This window comes from Bubalus kerabau, chromosome 4 (genome assembly GCF_029407905.1).
Source record: "Bubalus kerabau isolate K-KA32 ecotype Philippines breed swamp buffalo chromosome 4, PCC_UOA_SB_1v2, whole genome shotgun sequence".
Classification (NCBI taxonomy): Eukaryota; Metazoa; Chordata; class Mammalia; order Artiodactyla; family Bovidae; genus Bubalus; species Bubalus kerabau.
In genome coordinates this window covers 169,634,646-169,657,496 of record NC_073627.1, presented here as the reverse complement: position 1 = coordinate 169,657,496, position 22,851 = coordinate 169,634,646, and the positions used below count along the sequence as shown (strand labels likewise).

General features: G+C 40.7%; 1 protein-coding gene across 1 annotated transcript in view; it reads left to right on the top strand.

The window, feature by feature from the left end:
- LOC129650634 (thioredoxin domain-containing protein 8-like) overlaps positions 1-22,851 on the top strand; it is a 54,119-nt gene that overhangs the window by 4,943 nt on the left and 26,325 nt on the right. Inside the window, exons 3-4 of the mRNA XM_055579293.1 lie at positions 5,608-5,667; positions 9,426-9,491. Coding sequence (XP_055435268.1) covers positions 5,608-5,667; positions 9,426-9,491 — 126 coding nt within the window. The remainder of the gene's footprint in view (positions 1-5,607; positions 5,668-9,425; positions 9,492-22,851) is intronic.

The window sequence follows — 22,851 nt, the reverse complement described above, 5'->3', positions numbered from 1 at the left end:
TATCAACTCTCCAGATTATACTTTCCATGTCCATACAGTGTTTCATCTAGTTAATTTTTCTGTTACCCCATTTAAGTGTTTGCACCATTTGGTGGGGGGATTGTACAACATGCTGCAGAAAGAAACCCAGGGCATTTTCTTTTCATTTCTCCTTACTGCACAGAAGTTTCACATTTACGGTCCATTTTGTGCAATTTCCTACTTCAGTTATAAAGTTCAGATTTCTCTACACAACTGAAAATATATTATTTTTCATCAGGGTTTGTAACATTTCAATTTTTTGACTTAAACTCTTATATCTACTTGAATTCGTTCTATTCAGTCATAAACTTTGATATTTAAAAGAAACATATTCAGATAATGAAATTCGCTACATGACATCAGTTCAGTTCAGTCACTCAGTCATGTCTGACTCTTTGTGACCCCATGGACTGCAGCATGCCAGTTTTCCCTGTCCATCACCAAATCCTGGAGCTTACTCAAACTCATGTCCATTGAGTCAGTGATGCCATCCTACCATCTCATCCTCCGTCATCCCCTTTTCCCTCCACCTTCAATCTTTCCAGCATCAGGGTCTTTTCCAGTGAATCAGTTCTTCGCATCAGGTGGCCGAAGTATTGGAGTTTCAGCTTCAACATCAGTCCTTCCAATGAATATTCAGAATTGATTTCCTTTAGGATTGGCTGGTTAGATCTTCTTGCAGTCCAAGGGACTCTCAAGAGTCTTCTCCAACACCACAGTTCAAAAGCTGAATCAGTTCTTTGGCACTCATCTTTCTTTATACTCCAACTCTCACATCCATACATGACTACTGGAAAAACCATAGCCTTGACTAGATGGACCTTTGTTGACAAAGTAATGTCTCTGCTTTTTAATATGCTGTCTAGGTTGGTCATAGCTTTTTTTCCAGGTAGCAAGTGTCTTTTAATTTCATGGCTGCAGTCACCATCTGCAGTGATTTTGGAGCCCCCAGAAATGAAGTCTGACACTGTTTCCACTGTTTCCCCTTCTGTTTGCCATGAAGTGATGGGACCAACTGCCATGATCGTAGTTTTCTGAATGTTGAGTTTTAAGCCAACTTTTTCACTCTCCTCTTTCACTTTCATCAAGAGGCTCTTTAGTTCTTCGCTTTCTGCCATAAGGGTGGTATCATCTGTATATCTGAGGTTATTGATACTTCTCCAGGCAATCTTGATTCCAGCTTGTGCTTCATCCAGCCCGGTATTTCACATGATGTACTCTGCATATAAGTTAAATAAGCAGAGTGACAATGTACAGCCTTGATGTACTCCTTTCCCAATTTGGAACCAGTCTGTTCCATGTCGGGTTCTAACTGTTGCTTCTTGACCGGCATACAGGTTTCTCAGCAGGGAGGTCAGGTGGTCTGGTATTCCCATCTCTTTCAGAATTGTCCACAGTTTATTGTGATCCACACAGTCAAAGGCTTTGGCATAGTCAATAAAACAGAAATAGATGTTTTTCTGGAACTCTCTTGCTTTTTCAATGATCCAGCGGATGTTGGCAGTTTGATCTCTGGTTCCTCTGCCTTTTCTAAATCCGGCTTGAACATCTGGAAGTTCACGGTTCACATATCAACATCTATTTTGTGCCTAAAATTATTGGAATATCTACAGCAAATATTTTAACATCTGGCAGGCCTCTCTATTCAGACACTTAAAACTTAAGGGTCTCCAATGTTTAGCTTTAGGAGTATAAATATCCTCACCTGCCACAAAGTCAACACTGATCAGATTTCATTGCCCAATAGGCATTTTAGGCTCAGGCTTAGTAACCTCTTCTTCCCTTCATACCTTTAGGCCCTGAGAATGGCTGAGGTTGTGTCCAGGCTCTCACAGCTCCTCCACACCCATCCTTAACTTTACAGTTATTTATAGTTAGCCCTTTGGTGATAAACTTCCCTAAATTATCCTAACTTGAATGTGCTGTTTTCTGTTGGAATCCAGACTAATGTACACACAGTTTAGTTTGGTTTTTTTTTTTTTTAATTTGGGTGTATCCACACTCTGAAATACTATTCAGATGATAAAAAGAGTCAAGTAGACCCATACATAATGATGGAATTCTCTCCAAGACAACATAGAATTAAGTAAAAAGAGAACAATATAGGAAAATTTATGGACTATAGTACCATTTATGTAAAGCAGAGCTAAAAATCCATATATATATATACACCAGGGCTCCCTGGTGGCTCAGACAGTAAAGAATTCGCCTGCAATACGGAAGACCTGGGTTCAATCCCTAGGAAGATCCCCTGGAGGAGAGCACAGCAAACCACTCCAGTATTCTTGCCTGGAGAATCCCCATGGACAGAGGAGCCTGGCGGGCTACAGTCCATGGGGTCACAAATGAGTGACTAAGCATGCAGGACGTATCTGTGTGTATGTATATATCAGTATGTATGTAGACAAAGAGGAGCAGAAGATACATAGCAAATGGTTTTTTTTTTCTGTGAAAGGGAGTGAAAATTGGAGTAGGGTTGAGAATAGGGAAATTTCATATTTTGCTTTATTTTTCTTGTGATGTTTGAACTTTTACAAGAGAATGTATTTATGTATTCTGTGTCATTTTTTTAAAACCCACAGTACATAATGGATTTGGAGAAAAGGCTTTTATTACTCTAGGGCACTGTATCAGTCAGAACTCAAAAACTGGAAACAGGAACCAAATTAGACAGAAAAAAACTTTAATACAAGGAATTAAATGCTCATAAAATCATTATAAGGCTGGATGAATGGGCTCCAGACTGGAACCCCAAGGATGACTCAAGAGCACCACAGACCCATTAGAGGGGATCCTAACTTTGCCATAATGAGATATGAGAGGAGATGAGAGGCTACTACTGGGAGGAAAAAACAACAATAGCAGTTGGGGAGTCAGAACCAGAATCTGGAAGCTGGTGCTGGGGCACTGGATCCTTGAGATCCAGCAGCATGGAGGTAGCATGATCTTGCTCTCCAGCAGGAACATCCAAAGACAAAAAGAAAGTAGCTCCGTCTCACTTCTGCCTTCCCAGTCTTACCTGCATGTGTCTCATTGGTGAAACCAATTTGCATCCAGAACTCTAGCTGCAAGGGAATCCGAGGAATCTTTCCCTTTTCCCTTTTCCAGGCTCTGCAGGAAGGTGGAATGGAAGTCAGCTGACAACACCATTACTCTAGGTGGGGAAGAATCCAAGATATTTTCAAATACACAAAAACTGAAAGTTGACCACCCAGAGTCTCTACTAAAGGATGTCTGGTAATAAGAAAAAGTAAATCATAACCAAAAGTGGTTTTTAAGAAGTGATTTAAAGCTTTTAAGTCTTAAGTGAATTCCATGGTCCCATTTGATCTGGGCCTTGAGGACTGAAAGCAAGGGCCAGCAACCTTGTCTGTAGAGGTTAAAGACAGTCAATATTTTCAGGTTTATGGGCTGTATGGTCTATAGTATATATACTCAGCTTTGGTGTTGTAGCACAAAAGCAGGCAATGGCAATATGCAAATGAATGGGCAAACGTGTCTCACTAAAATTTTGTTTATGAGACCATATGGAGTCCTGGATTTGGTGTATAGGGTAAAGATTGCTGACTCTGGGCTAGGAGAATCACCAGGCATAGATCCCCAAACAGAGCATTTTTGAGAAAAGGGAGATTATAAATTTGTTGAGAAATTGTATGGTTTGATCATGAGAAGGCAAGTACTCTGTGAGGCTAGTTTTCAGTTTATACAGTGGAAGTGGCAACCCATGAGCCTTGAAAGGAAGCTGAGCCCAGAGGGGAAAGACCCTTGTATTATAGCTTAATGAGTTGCTGTAGAGTCATAACCAAGAAGCCAATGGCTCCTCACTCCAGTACTCTTGCCTGGCAAATCCCATGGATGGAGGAGCCTGGTAGGCTGCAGTCCATGGGGTCGCAAAGAGTCAGACACGACTGAGCGACTTCACTTGCACTTTTCACTTTCATTCATTGGAGAAGGAAATGGCAACCCACTCCAGTGTTCTTGCCTGGAGAATCTCAGGGACGGCAGAGCCTGGTGGGCTGTCGTCTATGGGGTCGCACAGTCGGACACCACTGAAGCGATTTAGCAGCAGCAGCAGAGTCATAAAGAATGTTAAGGGTTTTGCAATGATCAGCTGTGAATTTGGGGGAAATACTTTTGGCAGTTTGTATAAGAATGGGCTAGAAAGGCTGAGGCAGGTAACCCAAGTTTGACAACATCAGTGATGGATTTATCAGAACTAGGGTGGTGGTTTGGGGAGAAAAAGGAAAGATCAAATTCAGGAGACAATTTAGAGTGAAGATCAACAGAATAGGTGACTAGATGGTAACAGATTGTATGGGAGGAAGAATAGAGCAGAAGGAGGAGTTTTTGTTGAGGACAGAGGATGGTTTGTTGTGGATGGTATGGCATAGAGAGGGAAGGAAGTGTTCATAAGGGACACCAGTCAGTCTAGCAAGAAACCCACATCTGTACCAGGTCTTCTGGCTACTACTCAGTACAAAAATGACAGCCCTATCCATTTCCTGTCAGACTTGGGAAACTGAAAACTTCATCAATAGAACCTGACTGTGGAATCAGATGTCCATATCTGTCAAATCCATTTCCCTGCCTGACTGCTACCAGGGAACATCCACATATCTTAAACTTGAAAAGCACAAGTCAGTTTCCCCAGAGTTCCTGGGCATCACCATCTTCCTTCCAGGCATGGAGATGCTGCCAATCAAAATCAGCATCTATTTTTTAATCTGAAAAGTACTCTAAAATACCAAAGGCCTTCATGTTTATTATCCAACAATTTCCCCCTAATTTCCCCATCTTGATGAACCACTGAACAAAGAACTCCCACTTAGGGCACATTCTATGGACATACAATTGGAGAGAATCCCTTCAACAGAGCTCTGCACCTACTGTCCACCTAATCAGTTCATGTCATGCTGCTTCCTGCCTGTCCATGGGAGCAGCCCCCAGTGACAGCTCCGTCTGCTGTTGCCTCTACTTGGCCATGCTCCAGACACCTCACACCACTGTGGAAGAGAGGTTTCATTTGAAACAGCTCGATGGGAATGCTTGAGATATGATGTAATGCCAACAAATCAATATCCCATTAAGTACCTTTAAAGAATAAGCACAGCTGTCTGGAAAAAAAAGAATATCCCAGGAGCTGACATTTACAGGCTGCTTCTGCATCCATTACCGTACACCCATTATACCACCACCATTATCTCCACCACCGTCAAAGATGCTTCCAGAACGTCTGGAACAGAAGCAGAGAAGAGTTGTTTTTCCCTATTCCCATTTTCCATTTTCCTGCAAATGCTTCCCATTGGTGGAACCTAACAGGAAGACAACTGGCAGAGTATTCTGGGAAATCTAGTTTTGATACATAACACAGACTTTAGACTCTGGTTCTGCCATTGATCTTTGCTTGACTTGGGCAACACCCAGCCCTTGACTTCTGTCCTTAAGATTCTAGGCAGTAGTGCCAGGATGATGCTTAGCTGTCTTTTCTCAGCTCTTTTGTTTGGTTCTTGCTGTTGCTAAAAGACACTGCTAGTGTGTGATTTAATCTTAACATTAAGCTAATAGGAAATTTTTATTCTTTTGAAGGCAATGTCTGTGCAATACCGAAGCGTCATGTTTGCTAATGTGGATGTGGACAATGCTCGGGTAAGAATCTTAAATCCCTCCTTGTAGAGTCATAAAATCCAGTGTGATGTTGAAATGCTGTCTCAGTGATTATACAAGCAGTTTAAAGTGTAATGAAGCAGTAAACGCCTTCATAAGGTTCTTGTATGTTTTGTATTCTTTAAAAGACAATAAATATGTGGCTCTCCTGCTGTGTGCCCTTCTCCCATACTATGGTAGAATTCACTGATCAGTCCACTGATCAGTTTTTTGTCAATTGCTCTTGACTCTGCCCCACAGTCCTACCCAACAGAGTTGCTCTAGACAGACAATACCAGTTGGTTAGAGTTGGGCTCAAAGTGAAAAATGATTTTCACTCCTGTTGTTGTTCTTCAGTTGCTAAGCTGTGTCTGACTCTTTGTGACCCCATGGGCTGCAGCACACCAGGCTCCTCTATCCTTCACTATCTCCTGGAGTTTGCTCAAATTCATGTCCATTGAGTTGGTGATGCTATCTAACCATCTCATGCTCTGCTGCCCTCTTCTCCTTTTGCCTTCAATCCTTCTGAGCATCAGGGTATTTTCCACTGAATCCGCTCTTTGCATTAGGTGGCCAAAGTATTTGAGCTTCAGCATCGGCCTTTCTGATGAATATTCAAAGGGTTGACTTCTTTTAGGATTGACTAGTTTGATCTCCCTGCCATGCAAAGGACTCTCCAGAGTCTTCTCCAGCACCACAGTTTGAAAGCGTCCATTCTTCAGTGTTCAGCCTTCTTTATGGTCCAGCTGTCACGTCTGTATATGGCGACTGGAATAACCATGTGTGGTTAGTTGCTCAGTCATGTCTGACTCTTTGCGGCTCCACAGACTGTAGCCTACTAGGCTCCTCTGTCCATGGAGATTCTCTAGGCAAGAATGCTGGAGTGGGTTGGCATGCCTTCCTCCAGGCAATCTTTCCAAGCCAGGGATTGAACCCAGGTCTCCCGCACTACGGGCAGATTCTCTACCATCTGATCCACCAGGGAAGCCTAAGAATACTGGAGCAGGTAGCCTATCACTCCTCTAGGGGAAACTTCCTGACCGAGGAATCGAACCAGGGTCTCCTGCATTGCAGGAGGATTCTTTACAAGCTGAGCTACCCGGGAAGCCCAGGCCTTTGTCAGTAAAGTGATGCTTCTCTTTTTAACATGCTGTCTAGGTTTGTCATAGCTTTCATTCCAAGGAGGAAGCATCTTTTAATTTTACCCCTGTGATAGATTATTAATAAATTTCTAAAATCCAATTCTGTGCATTACAGACATTTTTACGTACCTTGCTTTCCCCTTTCTATAGCTTATGCTTTTTGTGGAGTTCTGTTTGTGTGTGTGTGTGTGTGGAGTTTTTTAAGCATCACAGAGAATTCCAGGAAACCTTTCCCTTTTTTCTCTAGAGTCTTTCTTCCTCACCCCAGCCCCACCCCCGCCACCAAATAATCAGCCTCATGTTTTCAATCAACATGTGCTTATTAATACATACAATGTGTCTAAAAACTTATTCTTCCTAGTATTTTTTTATTTTAAAATGAAGAAAAATAGCAGTAATAAGTGGCCTGTACATACATTGGATTGAATTTAAGCTTTATAATTAAACAATCTATTATTTACCCATTCTGCCCTTTAACAGTTTTGTGACCACTTATCTGTTAACTTCTATAAATGTCAGTTTCTCTATATGTAAAACAAAGTAATAATATTTAACAGAATATGAAAGAATAAAAGACACAAAATATATGGCATTATACCCAGAATGTAATAAAAGTTCCATTTTTCTATTTCCCTCAAAGTGCGACAGTGTTTAATTGTCCTTTACGCTGAATCGTGTACCATGCATTCAGAATAAACAGCTAGGATTATTATCTGTCAGATATTCAAAGACTTGTGCAGCTATCAGTACAATCAATTTTAGAAGGTATTTACAACTCCAAAAAGAAATATGCCCTCGTTAGTAGTCATCCCCCCTAGTTCCCTGTATCCACCACCTCAACCCTAGGTAACTGCTAGTCTACCTTGTCTGTAGACTTGCTTATTCTGGCCATTTCTTATAAATGGAATTATAGAAAATGTGGTCTTTTGTGACTGGCTTCTCTCACTTAACATAAGTTTGCAAGATTCATCCATGATGTAGCATGTATCAGTCTTCCATTCCCTTTTATTGCTGAATAATTTACTACCTCTTTTTTATCCATTCATTCTTTTATGGACATTTGGTTTGTTTGCAACTTTTGGGTATTATGACTAATACTGGCATAAACATTTAAGCATATATTTTCATTTCTCTTGGCTATATATCTAGGAGTGGGATTATTGGGTCATATGATAACTCTATATTTAACTTATTGAAGAATTTATAAATTATCATACAAAGTACTGTACCACTTTACATTCCCACCAGCAATGTAAGAGGTTTCTTATTTCTCCGTATCCTCAGCAGCATTAGTTACTGTTTTACTTTTTGATTTTTATAGCTCTTTGTCTCTTAAGGTGAGACAAAATGCACAGTTTTCTTTTCTAATAATGTATTCATTGTTGTCATTACTGTGGTCATGAAAATTATAATTTAGTGTGTGTTGGGAGTAGGGGTGGGCAGTAGGGGAAAGATTTGTTTTGATCCTGTGGGCAGCCATGAAATTAAAAGTTGCTTGTTCCTTGGAAGAAAAGTTATGACCAACTTAGACAGCATATTAAAGAGCAGAGATGTTACTTTGCTAACAAAGGTCCATCTACTCAAGGCTATGGTTTTTCCAGTAGTCATGTATAGATGTGAGAGTTGGACTATAAAGAAAGCTGAGTGCCAAAGAATTGATGCTTTTGAACTGTGGTGTTGGAGAAGACTCTTGAGAGTCCCTTGGACTGCAAGGAGATCCAACCAGTCCATCCTAAAGGAGATCAGTCCTGAATATTCATTGGAAGGACTGATGCTGAAGCTGAAACTCCAATACTTTGGCCACCTGATGTGAAGAGCTGACTCATTTGAAAAGACCCTGATGCTGGGAAAGATTGAAGGCAAGAGGAGAAGGGGATGACAGAGGATGCGATGGTTGGATGGCATCACCAACTCAATGGACATGAGTTTGAATAAACTCCTGGAGTTGGCAGTGAACAGGGAGACCTGGTGTGCTGCAGTCCGTGGGGTCACAAAGAGTCGGGCAACTGAGCGACTGAACTGAACTGTGGGTGGCTAACTTTCGCTTGACTCTTAAACAAGATAAACAAAAAAGTGATACTTGAAATCAGGTTGTAATGGATTAGAACAGTTGGGATTCTGATATATTTTCTTATCTCATGGCTACAAAATCTTTTACAGAAATGGGCAGCGAAAAGGTGTAAGGCATATAAAAAAGAAACACACAAACCTTAAAATGCACGATATACCACTCCATGTCTAAGTGTGAGTTGTAAAGAGACCTTTACTCATTCTTATTTCTTTGCAATATGCTCCTTCCATACTGGGCTCTGCTGGGGCCTTCTGCAGTCTTTCACAAGCTCTTTTAAATACAGCTCATTTCATTCCTCAGTCCTTCTGCTTTGGCTCCTAGAGCCCATCAGTGAGAAAACTCAGGAATGCTGGAAACAGTCACTTTATGTTTTAAGATTCCTGGAGGCTTTAAGGATATGTTAGGAAAGTTCTTGGCAAGAGAATCTGTAAAGTATCAGCTATCCCTGGGCTCTCAGACATGCCTCCTGAGATGTCACCAAGTACCATTCTTGGTCCAAAAAGAGGATACAAAAATGATGACTTCATTCCATTTCTTTTCTTTTCTAGGAGTTGGCCCAAACTTACCACATCAAAGCAGTACCCACATTTCAGTTGTTCAAGCAAACCAAGAAGGTATGTTTCTTTTGTAGCTGGCAGGTTGAAATTGATTATAAAGCCATCAGAGTCTAAAAAAGGCCTGCGGTATCCTGGATGGATGAAACAACTGTACTTATTTTTATAGCAATGCAATTCTTAGTTTCTGCACTTACATATTGGCAAGGAGTTAAAAAAAAAGGGGGGGGTGAACTGTGAGAAATCTCCCATTCAGACCATTTGAAGTGTCCAAATCTATACGAAATACCCCACTCTTATCTCTCTCTGGGGGCATGACCATTAAAAAATAACCTTACAACAAAAGACATGATGAAATTCTTGCACAAATGTATACGCATTTTTAACAACACTTGAGTGAATGTCAGTCAAAAGCAATCACAAGGTAATATGGCCTACTGGTTGACCAGGCAGGGTCTGGATTCCAATTTCTGTGGTTCAAAAACCAGTTCTTCCATTTCCTAGCAGTTTACTTACTAAGCTCTTGGTATCTTAGTTTCTCTATCTGTAAAAACATGAATCATAGCAAGTTTCCCCTTCCCTTATAGGATTGTTTTGAAAATGAAATCAATTATCACAACTAAACTTTTTAGAGCCTTCCTGACCCACGGATATGTTATGTTAGTTGTTATCTTGAAGATATTAATGGAATGAAGTGTCTCAAATACTTTGTGTTATGAAACTAGTAATAATGTATATGACTGAGAGCATGGACACCTGTGTGTACCTTATGAAAGGTGATTTTGCAACATACTTAAGAGGAATAAACTGTTCATTCCCTTTCATACACCATCCAATTTTGGGGAACTTTTGCTGATGAAAATACCTCATGGAAAAATAAACATCTAAGTGCATGGTAATTGTAGCATTATTTCTAACAAAATATGGAAGCAATGTAAATGACTCTTTTTAGTAAAGTGGCTAAGTGATTTATGATACATCTTGTCTATGTGTGTGCTGAGTTGCTTCAGTCGTGTCTGATTCTTTGCGGCCCTGTGGAGTGTAGTCTGCCAGGCTTCTCCGTCCATGGGATTCTCCAGGCAAGAAACTGGAGTGGGTTGCCGTGCCCTTCTCCAGGGGATCTTCCTGACCCAGGGATCAAACATGCACATCTAATGCCTCCTGCATTGGCAAGCGGGTTCTCCGCCACTAGCACTACCTGGGAAGCCCATCTAGTCTATGAAAGAGTAGACAACTAAAAAGAGTTGTGAATAGAAAAGAAGCAGACTCACAGACATAGAAAACAAATTAGTGGTTACGGGTAGGAGTGCAATATAGGGGCAGAGGAGTGGGAGGCACAAGCTGTTGGGTGTGACAGGCTCAAGGATGTATTGTACAACATGGGGAATAGGGCCAATATTTTATAATAACTATAAATGGAAAGCAACCTTTCAAAATTATAAAAATGTTTTAGAATTTTTTAAATGCGTTAAAAAGATTCAATAAAATAAAAAGAGTTATAAGGAATATATATAAAGTAAAAAAATTCATACTTTACTTTTAAAAAAATTATGTCTACAGTATAAAGAATGAGATCATTTGATATGCTAGCTGTAGAATTTTATTTTCAATTTCTGCTTGTCCATATGTGCTTGCTGTAACATAATTGAGGCAATAGATTTAAATAATTCTTCCCCCAAAAGATAACACTACCTGTTTCCTCTCTTGAGTTTTTACTTGAAAATTGAAACAGTTTAACACATGCCTTCTCAACTCCACTTACCTACATTATCAAATTGTTTGTGTGTCATCTTTTATTATCTTCTCTTCTCTTCCATCTCAGAAATGAAGACGCTTCCTCCTTTGAAGTCAGTTCCATCTGTCTCTTGACCGCATCCCTCCCATCTGTGCCCTGCCTTTATCCATTAGTTATCCTGTTTCAAACCTGGTCATTGGACTCTTACTGTTGTTTGCTACCCAGCTACCATTCTCCATTCCCTGTTAGCAGTTCTCTGATTCTCCTCCAGGAAACCAAGCCCTTTCTAGTCCTTAGTCCATGTACTTCCTTAGGAGTCCATCTCTAGGTGTAGACCAGTTGGTGAACTCCATCACCATCAGGAATGGGCCCTTCACTCCAGTCAAGCCAATCCAAACCCAACCAGAGCTAATTCCAGGATTTTGCTTAAGCAACTCGGTAAAAGTCTCTTACCTTGATTGCACTGAATTTGAACTTGGAAAGATATAGTGCTAAAGCTCCTATAGCTGGCTTGCCACCACAGGGAACCTAAAAATGAAGCTACCATACAGAGGAAAGCAGAATCAGGCCAAGGAGTGCCCATGGCATTGACGGAACCCTGAATCTATGTATGTCTGAAGCCTGAACTACCTCCATAAATTCTTCAGTTATATAAACTTTGGGTTGCTTTTTCTGTCATTTGCAACCAAAACATTTCTAATGAATATATCTGTTCTCTCAGACTATTCTCTTTTATTCATAATCTAACTCTTTAAAGAATTAGATGTATTCACTGCTTCCAATTCTCATTTTCCACTCATTCCCTCATCTACGGTCTTGAAAGTTACCAAGGATCTTCTTGCACCTAGTTTAAATTCCCGTTTCTCAATCCTAGTATCCCTTGCTTACACCAAAGTGCGTTAACTGATCAGTTTCTATACCCGGGAAACTTCCTCCTCTTTTGGCTTTGATCCCTGATTCCTCCCCAGGTTTTCCTCTGGCTTCTTTATCTCCAGCTGTTCTCACATGTAAGTGTTTTCCAAGGCTCTATCTTTTTTCCATTCTACCTCTCTCCATTAATAATTTCATCCCCCAATTCTAATTCTAGCTATAAATATCTTTAACTGAAACAATAGCCTCAAGTTCACACCAAAGCTCTTGTTTTCTTTTCCAAATAATTCCTTGCTCCATGTATGTCATCCTCTTATTTAAATTTTTATACCCCCCCCCCCCGCCTCTGCTGTTACCTATAGAATCAAGACTAGACCCTTGTATTCCAGTCTGAGTCGAATTTCTCCATTATTTTAACCCAGTCTATGTTCCCAAGCCCATTTTTTGTGTGACTCAGATCTTAACTTCGTATATTATTCTCATTCTCTTCCAAGTACTTGGAGTTGTTCATGTCTGATTTGAAACCCCAGTGCCTAGGAGAATCCCCCCTCTATAGAAAACACACACTTTGTGTTTGATGGTGACTCAGTTGGTAAAGAATCCACCTGCAATGCAGGAGAACCAGGTTTGATCCCTGGGTTGGGAAGATCCCCTGGAGAAGGAAATGGTAACCCACTCCAGTACTCTTGCCTGGGAAATCCCATGGAGAGAGGAGCCTAGTGGGCTATAGTCCATAGGGTCACAACAGTTGGACACTACTTAGTAACCTAACCATCACCAGTGAGTGAACAAATGAATGAATGGGTGAAGAAGTGAATCTTGCTGTCTTTCCCCTGCATCCCCCCACCAGCTTTGTCTCCCTTCCTGATTTTATCCTTGTATTAATCAGAACCAGAGAAAGTTTCTTGCCAGCTCAGAACAGCTTTCTGGTTTCCTTCTCTTTACAGATGATATTGCTTGATGGCTGCTGCTACTCAACAGTTTTTTCCCTGTTTTATAAAAATAAAACTTTGGATTCTCAGTTGATTCTGTATCTAGGCTCTGGAGCAAATCCATAGCCATGCTTTTGAGGAAAGACTTGATCCTGTTTGGTCTCAGTTCTATCTGGAGGTAAAAGAGCCCTGCCCTAGGGGTGGAGCAACCTCTTATCATCAAGTATTTCTTAACTGGTGTCTGTAGGGTATGGATCCCTTTTAAATTAATGGAACAGAATACCTGTATTCTAGGGATCACTAAGGAGCTTAAATTTGAATTTTATGAATTTTATGCTGATTAGCTAATGGAAAATAAAGTCAAATGACCCTGTCCATTAAGCTGATCTACCTCCCTGTATTCTAACTGCAGAGTCATCCAGCAAGCCTTTGATTATCACATGGATATTTATCTCCCAAGAAATTTTCTTGAGACTAGAATTTCTTGTTGAATAGCACTAAATTAGCATGCGGATTATAGAGTTAATTTTTAAAACTTGGTATGTTTATGTCATGATATCAAATGTTCAGATGCTAAGTCATGTCCAACTCTTTGCAACCTCATAAATTGCAGCATGCCAGACTTCCCTGTCCTTCTGTGTCACCCACAGTTTGCTCAAACTCTTGTCCATTGAGTCAATGATGCCATCCAACCATCTCATCCTCTTTTGGCCCCCTTCTTCTCATGCCCTTGATCTTTTCCATCATCAGGATCTTTTCCAAGAGTCAGCTCTTCGCCTCAGGTGGCCAAAGTATTGGAGCTTCAGCTTCAGCATCAGTCCTTCCAATGAATATTCAGGACTGATTTCCTTTAGGATTGGCTGGTTTGATCTCCTTGCTGTCCAAGGGACTCTCAAGAGTCTTCTCCAGCACCACAATTCAAAAGCATCAATTCTTCGGTGCTAAGCCTTCTTCATAGTCCACCGCTCACATCGTACCTGACTACTGGAAAAGCCACAGCTTTGACTATATAGACTTTTATTGGCAAAGTGATATCTCTGCTTTTTAATATGCTATCTAGGTTTGTTACAACTTTTCTTCCAAGGAGCAAGTGTCTTAATTTCATGGCTGCAGTCACTATCCACAGTGATTTTGGAGCCCAAGGAAATAAAATCTGCCACTGTTTCCATTTTATTCCCCATCTATTTGCCATGAAATGATGGGACCAGATGCCATGATCTTAGTTTTTTGAATGTTGAGTTTTCAGCCGGCTTTTTCACTCTCCTCTTTCACCTTTATTAAGAGGCCCTTTAGTTTCTCTTCACTTTCTGCCATATGGGTGGTGTCATCTGCATATCTGAGGTTGTTAATATTTCTCCCAGCAGTCTTGGTTTCAGCTTGCGAGTCATCCAGCCCAGCATTTCACATGCTGTACTCTGAATATAAGTTAAATAAGCAGGGTGACAGTATACAGCCTTGACATACTCCTTTCCCGATTTTGAACCAGTCCGTTGTTCCTTGTCCAATTCTAACTGTTACTTCTTGACGTGCATACAGATTTCTCAGGAGACAGGTAGGGTATTCTGGCATTCCCATCTCTTTAAGAGATGTTTTGTTTGTTGTGATCCATACAGTCAAAGGCTTTAGCATAGTCAATGAAGCAGAAGTAGATGTTTTTCTGGAACTCTCTTGCTTTTTCTGTGATCCAGTGGCTGTTGGCAACTTGATCCCTGGTTCTTCTGCCTTTTCTAAATCCAGCTTGTACATCTGGGTCAATGGACTGTTGAGCCTGGCTTGGAGAATTTTGAGCATTACCTTGCTAGCATGTGAAATGAATGCAATTGTGCAGTAGTTTGAACATTCTTTGGCCTTGCCTTTCTTTGGGATTGGAATGAAAACTGATCTTTTCCAGTCCTTTGGCCACTGCTGAGTTTTCCAAATTTTTTTGTTTGTGTGTATATGTAATCATATCTCCAGAAGGATGCATATCTGTAGCAATTGAGATATCATTTGAAAACCTGTGGAAAAGATTTGTAATGCTGGTTCCAACTGACAAAAAATGTCAATCTTCTGTGCAAAAGACAAAGGCATCAAAAAAATGGGGTGGGAGAGAAATATAGACACAGTATTATAAATCTTTTGGGCTTCCCCAGTGATCCAGCTGGTAAAGAACCCACTTGCCAATACAGGAGATGCAAGAGACTCAGGTTTGATTCCTGGGTCCGGAAGATCCCCTGGAGAAGGAAATGGCCACCTACTCCAGTATTCATGCCTGGAAAATTTGATGGACAGAGGAGCCTGGTGAGCTACAGTCCATGGGGTTGCAAGAGTCAGACATGACTTAGCGACTAAACCACCACAACCACCACTACCGCCAGCGAATTTACCCCCACCTGTCAATAGGAAGGCTGCCTGTAACATTCACCATTTTCCTGGGGTGGCGAAACATTCAGTTCAGTTCTCTGAGACTACTTCCATAAATGTTCTCCTCTTTCTTCTAGCACGGCACAACTGAAAATTGACTTATTGAAGCAGTTAACTGCTACTTATCTAGTATTTTTAAAACCCCTAGAATTGAGCTGTTATGAAGAAATGTTATGAGAAATGTCTTTACATTTCTGGTAAAACATCTGGCAAAGAGCCACTGTCCATTAATGTCTTTTAAAATGTACACTGTATAAAAAACCTTATGGTAATTCCTCATAGGACTGAGAGTTAGGGGAATGTTCGCCTCCCTTGAAAATATGATCAGCTTCCTCTCATTAGACCAGAAGACTTAGGGAATCCCTTGGGTTTCTCTCTTTTCATTGCTGCCAAAAATCTCAGGATTACCTCTCCTACTCAAACACAGTAGTCTCCCTTACCTTCAGTTTCCTGGCGTTTCCTAACTGCCAACTCCACCCTGGATCATCCTTTAATGGTTTTGTTATATATTTTTGGATACTTTTATTTATTTTTGGCTGTGCTGGGTCTTTGTTGCTGTGCAGGTTTTTTCCTCTAGTTGCGGCAAGCGGGGGCCACTCTCTGATTGCTGTGTGTGGGCTTCTCGTTGCGGTGGCTTCTCTTGTTGTGGAGCATAGACTCTAGGGCAGGCAGGCTTCAGCAGTTGAGGCATGGGGCTCAGTAGTTGCAGCTCCCTGGCTCTAGAGCACAGGCTCGATAGTTTTGGCACACAGGCTTAGTCGCTCTGCTGCATATAAGATCTTTCCAGGTCAGAGATCGAACCTGTCTTCCCTGCATTGGCAGGCGGATTATTTACCACTGAGCCACCAGGAAAGCCCCTGGTTTTATTATCTTAGCCTCTTGAGTCTTGCTCATTCAAAATATTCACAAAGCGCATAGACTATCCACAAAATAAAACTTTAAAACTCTAAATCAAATGAAGCTACATAACCATGACCTAGGGTTATGGTGGATAATGGGCCTTCCCTGCTGCTGAAAGTTTCCATGCAGAGGTTGGGTGAACATCTGGCTGGGATGAGCTGTAAACAACAGCTATAATTATTTTACAGTTTTAGGCCAAAGGCCAGCCAAAGCAAATTCCAGATAATAAATACAGTGGGATTGTTCTTTCCTGCTCTGCCCCTGAGTGTTTTCATCTAGGCCATCATAGTGTGTTCCAGTAAGATTCACTGTGGTTAAAAAAAGAAAGAAAGATAGCATGGAAACATATATACTACAGTGTAAAATAGATAGCCAGAGGGAATTTGCTGTATGACTCAGCGAACTCAAACTGGGGCTCTGTAACAGCCTAGAGGGATGGGGTAGGAGGTGGGAGGGAGGTTCAAAAAGAAGGGGCCATAGGTGTACCTATGGCTGATCCATGTTAATGTGTGATAGAAATCAACACAATATTGTCAAACAATTTCCTTCAATTAAAAATAAATAATTTAAAAAAAAAAACTAAAAAGAGAAAGAAAACAAAAAATAAAAATGCATTCCTCTGGCGTCTTTCAGATGGGACACCCAAAATCTTGGCTGATTTTTGTGACCAGAATATTACACTATATTCTGTTAACAGTAGTTCATAAACTTGTTTATAGACCCTCTTAAAATCCAATGGAGACTATAAACTCTTTCCATAAGAATATATGTATGCACCTAAATCGAAATGTGCATATATTGCTAGGCTATTCAGTGAGCCTGTGAAGCCAATCACTAGATCCCCTATGTTCATAACATTGGTTCCAGACTGAAATTGGTAGAAGTCTGTGGAGTAGAGAAGGAAGAGTAACAGAGATTTGCCAGGTCTTAGTCAACTGCTTAAATATGGGCCAACTCTAAAAAATTGGTTCCATCTTTTCATCTTTTGGGCTTCCCTGATAGCTCATTTGGTAAAGAATCTACCTACAATGTGGGAGACCCTGGTTCGATTCCTGGGTCAGGAAAATCCCTTGGAGAAGGGATAGGCTACCCACTCCAGTGTTCCTGGGCTTCCCTTCTGGCTCAGCTGGTAAAGAATCCGCCTGCAATGCGGGAGACCTGGGTTCGATCCCTGGGTTGGGAAATAAATCCCCTGGAAAAGGGAAAGCCCACTCGAGTATTCTGGCCTGGAGAATTCCATGGACAGTCCATGGGGTCACAAAGAGTCAGACACAACTGAGCAACTTTCACTTTCACTTTTTCATCTTTTGATATGAGAGTAAGATGGTTTCCCAAAGCACTTAGGAAAGCTGCGAGTGAAGGGATGTAAGTACATAGATGCTAACAAATGAGTTATTCACAAATGAATAATTCAGAAGAACTGAGCTCTCATTTTAAGTGAGAGGAAGCTCTTGCCCTTATGGGTGTGAATTGTGGGCTCCAGCTGAGGACATGGACGTCATTTTCAGCAAGCACCCTCCTTGAAGGAGGCACAGAGATGAAAAGAATCCCAAGTGGGCAGCACCACTGGGTGCTGGTAAGAGGATAGTGTTGGAAGCAGCAGTCACACACTCAGCGTCTTCAAGGGCCAGGCAGGGACAATAGATGAGATAGTAGAAGTGAGGAGAATGGTGGTCCCTGGAGAATCACCCTCCCAAATGGTCTTTGTTCATCTTCATAAAAATGTTAAAATGTATGACATCAGATTTCAAATACATTATTTTAATGCATTTGAATGTGGTTATTTAAACAATGTATTGATGGACTTATTGGATATTGCTGGGGGAAAAGAAGTTTGTAATCACGAACTTTATTCCAAATAATAAAATTGTCATTTTACTTGTATTAAAAAAAAAAAAATATATATATATATATATATATATATGCGCTGCACCCTAAAAAAAAAAAAAAAAAACAAAAAAAAAAACCAGCATTTGACACACCACTCCAAAAAAATGTCTATGGCTGACTTGCCATCTTTGGAATCAAATGATCGTAAGTTAAATTCCAGGTCTGCTTCTTATTAGTGAGGATCTTGGGAATGTACCTTAACCACCTTTAGGCTAAGTTTCATTCTTCATAGTGACAACATCATGTGTCTTTGAACCTTGATCATGAAAATTTGTGACAATGTAAATAAAGTACCTCATGCTAGACTTGGTGTATACTATGAAGTGTAGCTATTATTCGAGCCCTAGGACCTAGCTGTGTACCTATCTCCCTGAAAAATTATGTGTAAATAGAAATATAGAAATAAAGGTTATTGGAGACCTCTAAAGCTCTTTGAGTAACTACAGTATGCATTTAAGCTAAGTCATCTTAGTATTATGGAGTTACCTACCCAGTGGTTTCGGTCTTAATAGATTGTGGCTTCCCAGGTGGCCAGAGAGGTGAAGAACCCACCTGCCAATGTAGGAGACATGAAAGATGCAAGTTAGAGCCCTGCGTCAGGAAGATCCCCTGGAGGAGGGCATGGAAATCCACTCCAGTATTCTTGCTTGGAAAGTCCCATGGACAGAGGAACCTGGTGTGCTCCTGTTCATAGGGTTGCAAAGAGTTGGACACGACTGAAGCAACTTAGCCCACACAGTTACAGAGGCATTCTGCATGAGGGGAAAAAGAAAAGAGCTTTCACATGGTCTTCAGGGCTCTGAGAGGTGTCAGTGCCTAGAAGGGATTACATATCAGCCCCATGAGCATCTAATGTGTTGGCAGAGATTAATTGACTGGAGGAGGCAAGAACTAAGTGAACATGAAGGAAAGTCAGAGAAGTACAGCAACTATTTATCACCATTTAGCAACCTTGCTAAAGATTGCTAAAGATACAGCTCTCAGCTTTAGCAACTTAAAGGCAGTAATTACTTGTGTAGTATGTCTTTTCTCCGGGGCAGGGTTTTGGGTGAGGCAAGATACTGTACTTACTGGGTGGAAACGTGTCTTCATTTGAATTTTTGATGTTTTGTTTATCATGGGTTTTTTTGCATTAAATTTTAATACTTTTTTTAAAGTACTAAGATATTATTTATCTTCATTACTAACATTTTTTGGCACCCCTTAAATTTTCCACCCTAGTCCCAGCCCTGTTCTTCTCTGAATTTTAAATTTGTTGAAATTATAGGAGTGTTTGATTCAGTGATTCACAAAAGTTTTAACAAGACTCAATAAATAGCATGTTATATTCATAGCTAAGATTTATTACAGCAATAAACATAGAGTTAAAGCAACAAGGGAAAAAAAGATAGGCATTGTTGGAGTCTAGAAAGGTCCAGCACAAATTTCTGATGTTCTTCCTTGTCCAGGGCTACTTAGCAGTACCTAAGTTTCTAAGTACCCCTGGACAGGCACTCCCTAGCAGGAACTTCAAGGATATGTGTGGAATATCTCTGCCTAGGGATGCCTTTTTGAGTCTCTGGGTCTGAGTTCTTTTATATGGGGACTGGTCACAATGACATAACTTGCTAAGCAAGCATTGCTTCACAACCAGCCATAACAATGGAAACTCAACAGTAAAACCAGGTGCTCATCATCATTATAGATGTTTATGCAAAGCAGCTTAATAAGCCAGCAATGACATAGTCCATTGCTCCAGAGGTATATACAACAAAATCATCCATCACTCACGCAAGAAACACTTGGAGGACCACAATCCCCGGGACTAAGTGAAGTCATGGTTCTCTTGGAGACACACTAGGAATAAGCAACCAGCCCTGTTACGTTAACCTTTTTTCTCACATGGATTCATGTGGAAAATTGAAGTGTCACCTTTATTAAAAGTAATAAAGTGCTAAATTGTGGTAATTGAAGAACATGGCTTAGATCCATGTCAAAAGACTTTCCACTAGATTCTTGGAACCTAGACCTTGGGATGACCCCATCTATGGGTGAATCTGGAACTGCAGAGGACACAGTTAACCCACCCAGGTGGAGGAAATACTACTGTTTTTGTAATGGTGAAAAAAAAAGTGTTAGTTATTCAGTTGTGAACGACTCTTTGAGACCCTGTGGACTGTAGCCTGTCAGGCTCCTCTGTCCATGGAATTCTCCAGCCAAGAATACTGGCATGGATAGCCATTCCACCCTCCAAAGGAATCTTCCCGACCCCGAATGAACCTGGGTATCCTGCCTTGCAGGCAGATTCTTTACCATCTGAGCCAAAGGGAAGCTGCTTTTTGTAACTATTTAGCCCCCAAAGGGAGGGTGATAGCTTTCCAGAGCTATCTTTAAAAGGCAGATTTAGGCTTACTTCCAATATGCTTTCCAGAAGGAGACAGACCTGTCCCTTGAGTAGACACTCCTATAAGGAAGAGGAGGACAGGCATGAGCTCATTCCTTTGTCTAGGCTCAGCTGATAAGCTTACCTTTGAACTTAGGGAGAAGAAAGTAAAGGAATATAGTGAACAGGTATATTTTCCCAATGCTGGACAGTTGAGCAGATTGCTTAATGGAAACGTAAAAACAATAGTATATGCCATTGAAAGGAATGGCTCCAAAACTATTTTTATCCCCGAGAACAAAATTCCCTCCCACTCTTCCAGTAATGGGCAGGATAACATTTTCTCTGGCCAGAGTCCAAAATCACTTGTCATACTTTCAATGTAGCTTAACATAAATTCCTACAACACTAGATTCATGCCTCTTTTTTCCCCTCCAACAGAAAGCCACCTTGTCCTGAGTGACTGACTTTCAGGCAGCTTCAGTTGATGGCATAGTTATTCATAGTTGGCAAACTATGGCCCCAGGGACAAATCTGACCCTCAGTTTTACTGGGACACAGCCGTGCCCATTTGTTTAATTATCTACAACTACCTTTGCACTACAATAGCTGTTTTTGTTGCAGGAAGGGGGACCCCTTCCAGGGCCTAAGAGTGGCCTCTTGTCTAACACTCGGAAATGAATTGTCTGAGGAGATGCATGTGTTGAAAAGCAAAAGATTTGATTTGGAAGGGGTGCCTGAGCAGAGAGCAGGAAGGTAAGGGAACCCAGGAGCACTGCTCTTTGATGTGACTCGCAGTCTCAGGTTTTATGGTAATAGAGTTAGTTTCCGGGTTGTCTCTGGCCAATCATTATGACTCAGGGTTTTTCCTGGTGGCACGCGTATCTCTCAGCCAAGATGGAGTCATTGAGAAGGATTCTGGGAGGTTGGTAGGACATATGAACTGGCATCTCTTCTCTCCTTTAGACCTTTCCCAAATTCTTCTGGCTGATGTAGCTTGTTAGTACCACATTCCTTACCAGGACCTCCTGTCATAAGGTAACTCACCCAAGTTGTTACTATCATGCCTAGCCAGCTGGGGTAGTTTTAGTCAGTGGTTCTCCTAATAACTTGAGTAGATTTTTCTTTAGTAAAAGGAAGTTCATTGCTGCATTATCATTATAAAAATTATACTGTATTTTCAATATTATATAACTTTATAGATTTATAGAGAAAAAAATTTAGATTTACATAAAAGTTGCAGATAGTACAGAGAGTTCATTTAAGTAGTTTCGACAGAGACCATATGGCCCGTAAAACCTAAGATGGGTATTACCGGGTCCCTTACCGAAAAAGTGTTTATGCCACCAGTGTTCTGAGAAACAGGTGCATAGGCAGTTTCTAACTCTACTACAGGAAAATGAAAGTGAATTAGTATGTTATCAAAATCTCACTACTGGAACAAGTTGAGAAAAGGGCCAGTATATATTAAGGAAAGATTAGCTAACAGATTACTTTATATGCTTTTTTCTTAAATTCACGTGCAAGTAAGTTCAAGTTGTTTGAAACAGACTATTTCAAAGAGGCTGTGTCTTCTTGGTTAGATTTTGCTCAGCTCCAAAAACCTTAATTTACCTGCTTGCATTTGCAGAGCCCTGGGTGTTGTGAAAGTGAAAGAGGAAGTGTGCAAATACCTGCAATAAGATGCAGATGGTTCTGAGGAAAGAATGAGTGTGGCTGGAGTCAGAGAGTCAGAGAAAAAAGCCAAGATAGGAACCAACTGTAATTAACCCTATCCACCTCTCAGTAGAAGGCTGAGGTACTTTTAAACATTCCTTTGTTGGATATACCCTTTTCATTTTATTAATCACATATAATTTCTTAGAAGAAAAAGAGTATCATATTATTTCAATTATAAACTTGTATTGTTCATACAAGTATTTCCACAGCCCATCCCCCAAGAAGTATCTTGTGTGGGTTAGTTTGGTTGGGCTTTTTGGTTTATGTTGGTTGTTGCTGTTGCTTTGAGAATTTCATTGCTGCTGCTGTTGTTTCTAACTACAGATGTCTGAAATTGTTGAACTTTCACACAAGTGGTCCAAATGTAACTTCAGTATTCACTCAGTTGTGTATCAACTGATCAAAGTATTTTATACTTATTCTATAAGGACATCACTAGCCAGACTCTTTGATGTATATTCTTAGCAGTCACTGCCTCACCAGCACCCTTGCATTTTCCCAGTGGCAGGAATAAACTCTTTATAGGTGATTGCTTGTCTTTGGCATAAAAAACTGCCTCTGGTTGCACCTGGGTGGTGGGTAAATGGGGGGGTGGGGGGTGGTTCATGT